General features: G+C 43.7%; 1 protein-coding gene across 1 annotated transcript; it reads left to right on the forward strand.

The window, feature by feature from the left end:
* Positions 1-945: 945 nt before the first annotated feature.
* Positions 946-2,873, forward strand: RXFP3 (relaxin family peptide receptor 3). Its single transcript, XM_056552554.1, has one exon. The coding sequence runs from the start codon at positions 1,336-1,338 to the stop codon at positions 2,593-2,595; it is 1,260 nt and encodes a 419-aa protein (XP_056408529.1). The 5' UTR covers positions 946-1,335; the 3' UTR covers positions 2,596-2,873.
* The last annotated feature ends 8,905 nt before the right edge of the window (positions 2,874-11,778 follow it).

The raw sequence follows: 11,778 nt of genomic DNA on the forward strand, positions 1-11,778 counted from the left end.
AGGTTAAAAAGAAGAAAAAAATAAAACATTTTGGTATATACATGGCAAAAGATTATATGTATTAATAAGCAATGATTTAGGATATTCCCAACATGCTGACGTTCGTATAATGCACAGATGTAGCAGAGCTGAGGTTGTCATTCAGCACACGTCAAACCATAATGTTTCATGGGGTAATTTTGCACAGGACTGCAGGTATTCCTGCTGCCTTATCTTATCTGGGTGAGCAGTGGATGAAAACAGCGACACATTGAGCTCTGCTACATCTGTACATCCGCAGGTTCCATATGCATTGTGGGTGCACACACAATGTAGTCGCCCGTGGGCTGTCCGGGCATGCTGGGAGTTGTAGTTTTGCGACAGCTGGAGACACACTGTTTGAAAAACACTGTGAAAAAAATGTAACAGGTATTACCGGCAGTCTCATGTAAAACCACAGTGGACAGCACACTCAGCTCTGCTACATCTGTACATCATACAATGATGGGGCAAGGTTAAAAAGAAGAAGAAAAAACACATCAAATCGTAATGTTTCATGGGGTAATTTTGCACAGGACTGCAGGTATTCCTGCTGCCTTATCTGGGTGAGCAGTGGATGAAAACAGTGACACATTGAGCTCTGCTACATCTGTACATCCACAGGTTCCATATGCATTGGGTGCACACACACAATGTAGTCGTATTTTTGCAACAGCTGGTGGCACCCTGGTTGGGAAACACTGGTCTACGATATGTTACCCAGAAAAGATTTAAAAAAGTACACTCCTACTATAGACTCACACTGCACTGGAGCTATGCAAGACCCTGACAAACACATGCAATGAGGAGTGCATTATAGAATGTAATAGCCAATCACAAGAGGTCTTATTTATGTTACACCCCACACCCCCACCCCTCTCCTCCTCCTCATCCTCCCCCTCCCCCTCCACCACTCCTGTGCTCCATGGAGGCAGCAGCTCAGCACCTTGGAGAGCACCTGTCACTTCAGCTCCTTGCAATGATCTCTTCAGCACCCTGGACAGCTACAGCAGGTACTGCGCATACTCCAGATCAGGGATAGGACCCGAATGACGAGGGGTTCAATGTGAAATATAAGTTGGAGACGTGAAGAAGTGGAGCAGACTTGGCATGGATGCCTTTGCCTGTGCACCTCTCCAGTGACCTGGTCTCCTGCACCCCCAGAGGAAGCCTTGGATGGATGCGCGTTGCATTGCTATGATTTGGATGCGCCTGAACATTTGGAAAGTGAGTCTCCTCCTCACTTGCCTTCCCAAGTGGACTACCTGCAGATGGACCTCCTGCTGACCCTGCCTGCTGACCAAGTCTGACCATGGAATGGGTGACGACTCCTCAATAGCTCCAAGCATGCAGGAGGCAGAGCAGAGCGATCTTCTGGGGATGTTTCCACTCTTCTTCGAGGAGAGACAACTCAACAGGAGCAATGAGTCCCTGCAGGACTTCTTCAGGGGGTTCAACTTGGAGAAGTCGGACATCATAGGGGACAGCTCGGCCATAGTGAGGATCGTGATCTCCATAGTCTACTCGGTGGTGTGTGCCCTTGGACTAGTGGGCAATGTTCTGGTGCTGTATCTTATGAAGACCAAGCAAGGCTGGAAGAAATCCTCCATTAACCTCTTCGTCACCAGCCTGGCGGTCACAGACTTCCAGTTTGTCTTGACTTTACCCTTCTGGGCAGTGGAGAATGCCCTGGACTTCAGCTGGTTGTTTGGCAAAGCCATGTGCAAGATAGTGTCTTATGTGACTGCCATGAACATGTATGCCAGCGTCTTCTTCCTGACGGCAATGAGTGTGGCCAGGTACTACTCTGTGGCCTCAGCGCTGAAATCCAAGCGCAGACCTATAGGCTGCTCTGCCAAGTGGGTGAGTGTCTTGATCTGGGTCTCGGCCATTGTTGCCTCTTTGCCCAATGCCATTTTCTCCACCACTGCCACTGTGTCCAGCGAGGTCCTCTGCTTGGTCAAGTTTCCAGTCAATCATGGCAATGCCCAGTTCTGGTTGGGACTCTACCATGCCCAGAAGGTCCTGCTGGGATTTGTCATCCCCTTGGCTATTATAACTATCTGTTATTTACTCCTGGTTAGGTTTATTAGTGATAGAAATGTCAGTTCCTCCAGTACCAAGAGGAGATCTAAGGTGACCAAGTCAGTGACCATTGTGGTGCTGTCCTTCTTTTTATGCTGGTTGCCCAACCAAGCCTTGACCACCTGGGGGATCCTGATAAAACTCAATGTGGTCCAGTTTGGTTATGAGTACTTCACCACCCAGGCTTACATCTTCCCCATCACTGTTTGCCTGGCACACTCCAATAGTTGTCTGAACCCCATTCTTTACTGTCTGATGCGCAGGGAGTTTCGCAAAGCCTTGAAGAACCTCTTCTGGAGGATGACCTCCCCGTCCCTCACCAACATGCGCCCCTTCACTGCCACCACCAAGCCAGAGCAGGATGAGCATGGACATGGCATGGTGCCCCTTAACCCTGTGGAGCCCGATGTCATCTGTTACCCCCCAGGAGCTGTCATCTACAATGGCAGATATGATCTCCTACCCAGCAGCTCCACAGGACAGCGCTACTGAGACTAGAAGACGCGTTTCTTAGGGCTGAGTGGTTGCCTTCAAGCAGTAGGACTTATAGGACACTATTAAGAGTTGATTATAAAAATCTATAATGCAGATAGGCTATGCTTTTGTATTGCACATTTTTATATGATGTAGCAGAGCTGAGTTGGCCTGGCAGCACCTGTCATTATCTCCGAAACGCGTTAGCTGGGATTTTCCTTAGTAAGGCTATAAACACATATTTTAGGACCATTCAAGCCCTTAGGGCAATGTTTCCCAAGCAGGCTGCCTCCAGCTGTTGCAAAACTACAACTCCCAGCATGCCCGGACAGCCTTCGGCTGTCCGGGCATGCTGGGAGTTGTAGTTTTGCAACAGCTGGAGGCACCCTGCTTGGGAAACTCTGCCTTAGGGTATATTCAGATGCTGTTTTGCAAATTTGTCCTAATTAACACCATTGGCCAAGTCCTAATCTGCAGCAAATCCTTGACAAAACTTGCAGCATGGGAACATGCACTTCAAAAAGTACTTATTGTTCAAAATAGGGACCAAAATAAAGTGCACACACAGTATTTTGGTCCTTATTTTGACCAATATTTTGAGTGGGTCAAAAAGATAGAAAAAAAATGCAATTCTAGTTTTTCTCTTACTCAATCATGGTGCACACAAAAAATTAAGTATAAAGTGGTTTACATCGCCCTCTTCTGAATACAAATACAAAAATTCACTGGATAAAAATTGTAATTGGCATCTAATTTATATAAATATATATATATATATATATATATATATATAAATACACACAAATATATATATATATATATATATATATATATCAAAAAGTATAAAAAATATATATATATAAATATAATATACAAATATATACAAATCTATATTTATGTATATATATATATATATTTATATATATATTTATATATATATATATTTTTTTTTGTATATATGTATATATATATATATATATATATATATATATATATATATAGTAAATTTGAGTAGCTGTATTAGTCCAATGATGCAGATGCAAATCAAATTTTTGATTTGCATTTAGTGCAATAAAAGTCAGAATGTTGGGGGGGGGGGGTTAAAAAAAAGAGCTAAAGGGGTTTTTCGAGATTCAATAAAAATTTTTTTTTAAAAATCTGGTTTCTTCCAAAAACAGTACCAGTGCCATTTATTTCAGTGAAATTGAGCTGCAGTACCACACACAACCTGAGGACAAGAGCGGCGCTGTTTCTGAAGGGCTACAGCTATTTGCCATTTAACTACTGATTGTATATTTAAACATGAGAGATGTAGCATAGCTTACTATGTCATTCACTTATTTCTACTGCTACTTGGAAGGATAAATGTGGTTGTTTTCTGTCAACAGCAGCGCCACACTCCTTCACAGGTTATGTGTTGTATTGCAGCTCAGCTCCATTGAAGCGAATGCGGCTGAGCTGCAATTCCACAAACAACCTGTGGACAGGTGTGGGGCTATTTTTTTTTGGGGGGGGGGGGGGGGGGGGAGAAAACAGCCATGTTTGTTTTCTATCTCCAGGCAACCCCTTAAGGCAGAATTTGCCAAACAGTGTGTCTCCAGCTGTTGCAAAAACTACAACTCCCAGCTTCGGCTGTCCGGGCATGCTGGGAGTTGTAGCTTTGCAACAAGTGGAGACACAGTGTTTGGAAAACACTGCCTTAAAGGTATAATGTAATAGGTATTACCGGCAGTCTAATGTAAAACCACAATGGACAACACACTCAGCTCTGCTACATCTGTACATCATACAATGATGGGGCAAGGTTTAAAATAAAAAATAAAATAAAATAAAAACATTTTGGTATATACATGGCACAAGATTATATGTTTTAATAAACAATGATTTAGGATATTCCCAACATGCTGACGCATGCTGTTGCAAAACTACAACTCCCAGCCAACGGCTGTCCGGGCATGCTGGAAGTTGTAGTTTTGCAACAGCTGGAGGCACCCTGCTTGGGAAACACCAGTCTATCCCTTAAAGCTATGTATTTATGTGTCACAATGCAAGAATGACACGTTCAGCGCTGCTACATTTCTGTGCTACATTGAATCAGTCTGCCACTGTGTTTTTTTCAACCAGGGTGCTTCCAGCTGTTGCAAAACTACAACTCCCAGCATGCCCGGACAGCCAACGGCTGTCCGGGCATGCTGGAAGTTGTAGTTTTGCAACAGCTGGAGGCACTCTGCTTGGGAAACACCAGTCTATCCCTTTAAGCTATATATTTATGTATCACAATGCAAGAATGACACGTTCAGCTCTGCTACATTTCTGTGCTACATTGAATCAGTCTACCACTGTGTTTTTTTTTTTTTTCAATCAGGATGCCTCCAGCTGTTGCAAAACTACAACTCCCAGCATGCCCGGACAGCCAACGGCTGTCCGGGCATGCTGGGAGTTGTAGTTTTGCAACAACTGGATACACACTGTTTGAAAAACACTGTCTTAAAGGTATAATGTAACAGGTATTACCGGCAGTCTCATGTAAAACCACAGTGGACAACACACTCAGCTCTGCTACATCTGTACATCATACAATGATGGGGTAAGGTTTAAAATTAAATTAAAAATAAAACATTTTGGTATACACATGGCAAAAGATTATATGTTTTAATAAACAATGATTTAGGATATTCCCAACATGCTGACGTTCTTATAATGCACAGATGCAGCAGAGCTGAGGTTGTCATTCAGCACACGTCAAACCATAATGTTTCATGGGGTAATTTTGCACAGGACTGCAGGTATTCCTGCTGCCTTATATTATCTGGGTGAGCAGTGGAGGAAAACAGCGACACATTGAGCTCTGCTACATCTTTTACATCCGCAGGTTCCATATGCATTGTGGGTGCACACACAATGTAGTCGCCCGTGGGCTGTCTGGGCATGCTGGGAATTGTAGTTTTGCAACAGCTGAAGACACACTGTTTGAAAAACACTGTGAACAAAATGTAACAGGTATTACCGGCAGTCTCATGTAAAACCACAGCGAACAGCACACTCAGCTCTGCTACATCTGTACATCATACAATGATGGGGCAAGGTTAAAAAGAAAAGAAAAACACGTCAATTCATAATGTTTTATGGGGTAATTTTGCACAGGACTGCAGGTATTCCTGCTGCCTTTTCTTATCTGGGTGAGCAGTAGATGAAAACAGCGACACATTGAGCTCTGCTACATCTGTACATCCGCAGGTTCCATATGCATTGTGTGCGCACACTACAGCAGGGAGAGGTTTCCTTAGACCCCAGAGGAGCAGTGTAAATATTCATTTTATGTGCCATCTGCTCAGCGCCACACACTGACTTTTTATGACCCATCCAGCCATATAAAAACCACTTAAAGGCGAAACCTAAATTGTGTATTTAATTACGACTCCATAAGAAGGAAAAAAAAAGACTGCATGGTCCATCTAGTCTGCGCCCTTTTTATATTATTTGTTTTTATTTTTATCTGCTGACAGTAAAATAATTCTTGCATTGTTCTTTAAATAAAAAAAACAAAACAATATATATTATTATTTTGTTAATGAATTTGCAATACGTTGTCATTTTTGTTTTGTATCAGAGCTGAGGGAAATTGGTGTAGCGGAGCGGAGTTTGTCGCATTTTATTTGGTAGTTAAAATTGGTACCTAATATTACGAAAAATAAAATTCTGTAAAAATCCAATAAAAGAGCAGGGACTCCTATCAAAGACAGAAGTCCCCGCTGGTTTAGTTTACTGAGCAGCACTCGTACATTGTATGCCTGCTGCTCAGTTTACCAAGAGAATGTGTGGCGCACAGAGTTAATGTGTGTCCCCCGACCCAGTAAATGTGTGCCACCTGGAGGTGATTGTCGATGCTGTAAGCTTCACTACTTAGACTTTTATATTCACTGGGTCGGGGGTGTTCTATACTTGGCTCAGTGAACATTAAAGAGGTACTTCGGTGGGGGGAAAAATGTTATTAAATCAACTGGTGACAGAAAGTTAAACAGATTTGTAAATTACTTCTATTTTAAAATCTTAATCCTTCCAGTACTTATCAGCTGCTGTATGCTTCAGAGGAAGTTGTGTAGTTCTTTCCAGTCTGCTCTCTGCTGCCACCTCTGTCCATTTCAGGAAGTGTTCAGAGCAGCATAGGTTGGCTATGGGGATTTTTTCCCAACTCTGGACGGTTCCTGACACGGACAGAGATGTCAGCAGAGAGCACTGTGGTCAGACTGGAAAGAACTGCAGAACTTCCTCTGGAGCATACAGCAGCTGATAAGTACTGAAAGGATTAAGATTTTTTAATTGAAGTAATTTACAGTAATCTGTATGACCTTCTGAAATCAGGTGATTTGAAAAAAATATTTTCCATCAGAGTACCCCTTTAAAGAAGATGTCCAGTGCTAAGAAATGTATCCCCTATATGCAGGATCTCCCGCACAGGGCCCCACACTAGGGCACCATGGCACGTTTCGTACCCACACTAGGGCATTATGGATATTACATCCTGAGCAAAAGGCACACACTGTAAGCCTCCTGCTCAGTGAAAGAAGATGTCCATTCTTATGAAATGTATCCCCTATCCGTGGGGCCCCGACTCAGCCCTGGCTGAGCTGTTGTGTGTGACCTTTCGCACGCAGGTCAGCTGGTACAAACACACCCTCTCCATTCATTTCATCTCTATGGGAGAGGCGGAGACACAGGAATGCCACAGATCCCACATAGAGGAGCAGCGTCACCTATGATTTTAACAAGAGTCCCTGCTACTGTATGGTAAGCAGTAATGATCTATGTGTCACCGTTTTACTTCTTAAGGGTAGGGTCACACGGAACAGATCCGCAGCAGATCCGCCGATGATCGACCCTACAGTGCGCCTCCAGCTGTGCCTGTTCATAGTGGCAATCTGCCGCTATGAGCAGACACACAGTGTTCTGCGGGTCACCGCGCGCATGCACAGTCTACTCGTCCACATTGACTTGCAGATCACTGTGTGTCTGCTCGTAGAGGCGGATTGCCACTAAGAGCAGGCACAGCAGAGGCGCACTGTAAAGTCCGTCATCGGTGGGTCCGTTCCGTATGACCCCACCCTAAGGCTGCATTCACACGTACAGTATCCTAGGCATATTTAATGCCGCAGACTTGAAGCTGCAGATTTTACGTTGCAGTTTTCACCGCAACTTCGGTCATGCTCGGGTGAAAGGATATCAGTTGAAATCTCCCGGCAACTTCGTAGCCCAAGACTTACATGGGACTTCAGGAAAATCCATATCCTGATTGCCAGGACATTTAAACAGATATCCTGCTTCCGAAACGGGATCAGATTTATGGTTTAACTTTTTGTTTAAGTGTCCTGGTGTTTTAAAAAAAAATCAAAAAATGTTGACGTCACAGACCCATTTGAAAAGTTTTGATCAGTTGGGGTCTCAGTGCGGAGATCCCCACTGGTCATTACAACAAGTGAGGAGAAGAATGGGGTTATGCTCACAGGGAGGCACACAGAGTTCTCTGTTCAGCTCCATAAACTTATAATGGAACTTGTCTGCAAGCTACGGAGTGTAGTGCATAAACTCATTCTTCTCTTCTATAGTGTGGATCTTAGCACTGAGACCCTGACCGATCAAAGCTTTTGACATGTCTCCATTTAAAAATGTTTTTTTTTTTTTGAACGACAGGGACAGATTAATTAGTTTTCAGGCAGGTGGTACAAAATACAAAACAATAAAAAAAAAATTAAAAAAAACATACTTACCTTACTCACTCCCACTGCCCTGCAGGAGCCCCGATCCTGCTGCACAGCACTTTCTGGGTTGGTATGTGCTCAGACAATCAGTAGCTGAGGCAGGACACCACTGTGGTCATTGATTGGACAATTCCTCACATGATCCAACTCAGAAATGCTGCGCAACAGGACTGGTGCTCCATCAGAATGGTGGGCGGGCAGGAGGTAATGATAGATTTTTTCTTCTTTTTCTACCTCCCTAAACATAGTTTACATTAAAGGAGTACTCCGCCACCTAGACATCGTATCCCCCTATCCAATGCATAGGGGATAAGATGCGAAACAAATAGACGATGATCCAGCACTAGCAAAACGAAGACAGCTTTAGTCAAAGATCACTGGGCACAGATAAAACCAACCATATTATCAGACGCGTTTCGAGCGCATGCGCTCGAAACGCGTCTGTTGATATGGTTGGTTTTATCTGTGCCCAGTGATCTTTGAATAAAGCTATCTTCGTTTGGTTGGGCTGGATCATCGTCTTTTTGTTTTGCATTGGAGTGCCTTGCTGAGCACAGGATCCGAGCGCGGCTAAGAGGTGGTGAGCTGGAAGTTTTTCGTTCATTGTTTGCATAGGGGATAAGATGTCTGATCTGCTTCCTCTACATAGTATGTTTCATTTCAATGATATGTGTTTTTAATGTGGACTATTAAAAGGAATTATGTTTCAACAGATGGGAACACCGGCATGAAAGGGGTTTAGGGATCTTGAGGACTGGTTTCAGGCATCCCCACGTTCAGCTGATTGAAGGGGCCATGGCGCATTTTGTAGCGCCTGGTACAACATCTTTCTGCAGCACTGTCCGATTTAAAGCGTACCTGTTGTTACAAAAAATTTTTAGAAGCCTGCCCGAGTTCAGAGTGATTGTTGGGCTCTCACTGTTATTGAGCCCCTGAGAATCCCCTCTATGGTGCACATCTATTTCCCATTCTTTTCAATACACAAGTACACACACAGGCACTTCCTCCCTTACCTAACCATCACAGCACAACAGTTATAGGGTGATTTATCAAACCTGTGCAGAGGAAAAGTTGACCAGATGCCCATTGCATTGCTTCTTTCATTCTTTCATTTCCTCAAAAAGGAAAGAAGCATTCTGATTGGTTGCTATGAGCAACTGCACCACTCTTCCTCTGCACAGGTTTTGATTAATCTTCCCCTTAGTTTTTACTGCAATGCCGTGACATAGTGCCGGTGAATGTGCACTGAACAGGGGAGGATTTCCACAGTACAACACTATCCAGGGCCTGTTCTGCCTATAGGCAAAATAGGCAGCCGCCTAGAGCGCCCTCTTGATGGTCAGCATCCGAAGCACCCGCCCAGCCAGCACCACCATCGCAACCGCCTTTCCCGTATTCTTTGAGGAGTGCAGTGCCACCTCAGAGACCAGACAGTCAGGTCCTGACATTGCACGTGCCTCAATACATCCGTCCCATGAGGAGGTTTGCTACAGTGTGTGACCCCAGTAGTAAGGTAGGGTGTGTCAAACGGCAGAGCCAGTGGGCGGGGTCAAGAGGCAGAAAAATTAGTTTTTGCCTAGAGTGGCAAAAATCCTTGCACCAGCCCTGTCACTATAGAGGGCATGTGGAGGGAGAAAGAGGTTTCTTATGTGCTGGGTAAACTTTATATAGGTGGTCAGAGATCAGAGAAAAGCCATGATTTACCTTTGTGGATTTTCTTCAGCAGGCAGCCTGGTTCAGCTTGAAGGCGTGCAACTCGAGTCCTTCTCAGGCTTACACTCTATCACCTACACATAACAGATGCTAAGCCCTGCCCCATTTCCTAGGTCTCTCTGTTTCTAGAGACAAACATCCCCTGACAACAGGCAGTGGACAGCAGATTGCATTTTAGAGTTGTTATTGGGGTAAGTAATAATTTTTGGGAAATGAAGTGATTTACAAATACAGTATGTTAGAAATCACATAGGCTTTTTTTAATTGAAAATAACTTTATTTGCAATTAATCGTCAATGACATATACAATGAATAATACATAGCATGACAGCACAATATACAGCACAGGTTCAATACACTAGACAGCATACTACATGCTACACTATACAGTACATCATACTACATGCTACACTATACATCATACTACATGCTACACTATACAGTACATCATACTACATGCTACACTATACATCATACTACATGCTACACTATACCGTACATCATACTACATGCTACACTATACAGTACATCATACTACATGCTACACTATACATCATACTACATGCTACACTATACCGTACATCATACTACATGCTACACTATACAGTACATCATACTACATGCTACACTATACATCATACTACATGCTACACTAACATTCCTGCATACATTATAAAATTTTCACTAAGGCTATCTCATGGAGGGAAGTGAAATGGCAGTAACCATTTAAAGAAGATGTGTGGCCAACCCGCAAGTTTGCTGTCATTAAATAACTTAGAGTGCCCCGATCACAGGCCGTTTTACAGTTTCCTGTACGTCTTCCCCTCCCAAGATTTGAGGCTTTATAGTTTGTCTGACAAGTCAAGGAATCAGTCAGTTGGGCATGAAATTAATTTTAGAAATGGGAGTGATTACGGTAATACAGGGGGTGTAAATCTTTTACATTAAGGGACTCGTATGCATTATTCCCACAGTCTTACTGTATGACCCCACCCATCACCTGATGGTCACTCCCATTGTTAAAATAAGGTTCACGCCCCCATTTGACTGATTCCCGAATTGTCAGATGAACTATTAACCTTCGTATCTCAGGAAGCGGAGGGCGTATCAAGAATCTGTAAAAAGGGATGTGATCAGAATAGAACCCTGCTCGGGACCGTGTTCTTAAAAGTGTACTCCGCCCACAGACATCGGATAGGATAGAGGATAAGATGTCTGTGGGCGGAGTACCCCTTTAATCACTCCTGATGAATTTCTGACATAACCTCCCACTCCTGCAATGGGTGTATATTCCCACCCATTCCCTCAAACATTATACAAGGGGCCTTAGCAGTTATAAAGTGATAGAGGTAGAGGCAGCTAATCACTACCCCCCAGCTTTTCCAGGCCCCTAAATGTCACATCCACTTAGTACTGCAACCAACATGGCTGGCAATAATTTAATGAGTTGTGAAGTTTGCCTGTGCATAAAGTGATACAGCTATAAGCAGATTGCTATTCAGGAGCATAGAAAAGCTAGATGTGAATGTCTTGCCTAGCTTTTCCATGCTCCTGAATAGCACATCTACATCTGCTTATAGCTGAATCCTAGTATGCACAGACGTCCCTGTAATGGTGCCGCCGTGCCGGGGCTAGTAATGGTGGCCAACTGGCCATAAGTTTGCTCCACTAAGCAGATGTGCTATTCAGGAGCCTGGGAAAGCTGTGTGTGACAGTCAGCCCCTATAATGAC

This window comes from Hyla sarda, chromosome 1, assembly GCF_029499605.1.
Source record: "Hyla sarda isolate aHylSar1 chromosome 1, aHylSar1.hap1, whole genome shotgun sequence".
In the NCBI taxonomy this organism is placed as follows: Eukaryota; Metazoa; Chordata; class Amphibia; order Anura; family Hylidae; genus Hyla; species Hyla sarda.

Coding starts and splice junctions, on each gene's coding strand:
- RXFP3 (XM_056552554.1), top strand. CDS start 1,336: ATGGGTGACGACTCCTCAATAGCTCCAAGCATGCAGGAGGCAGAGCAG.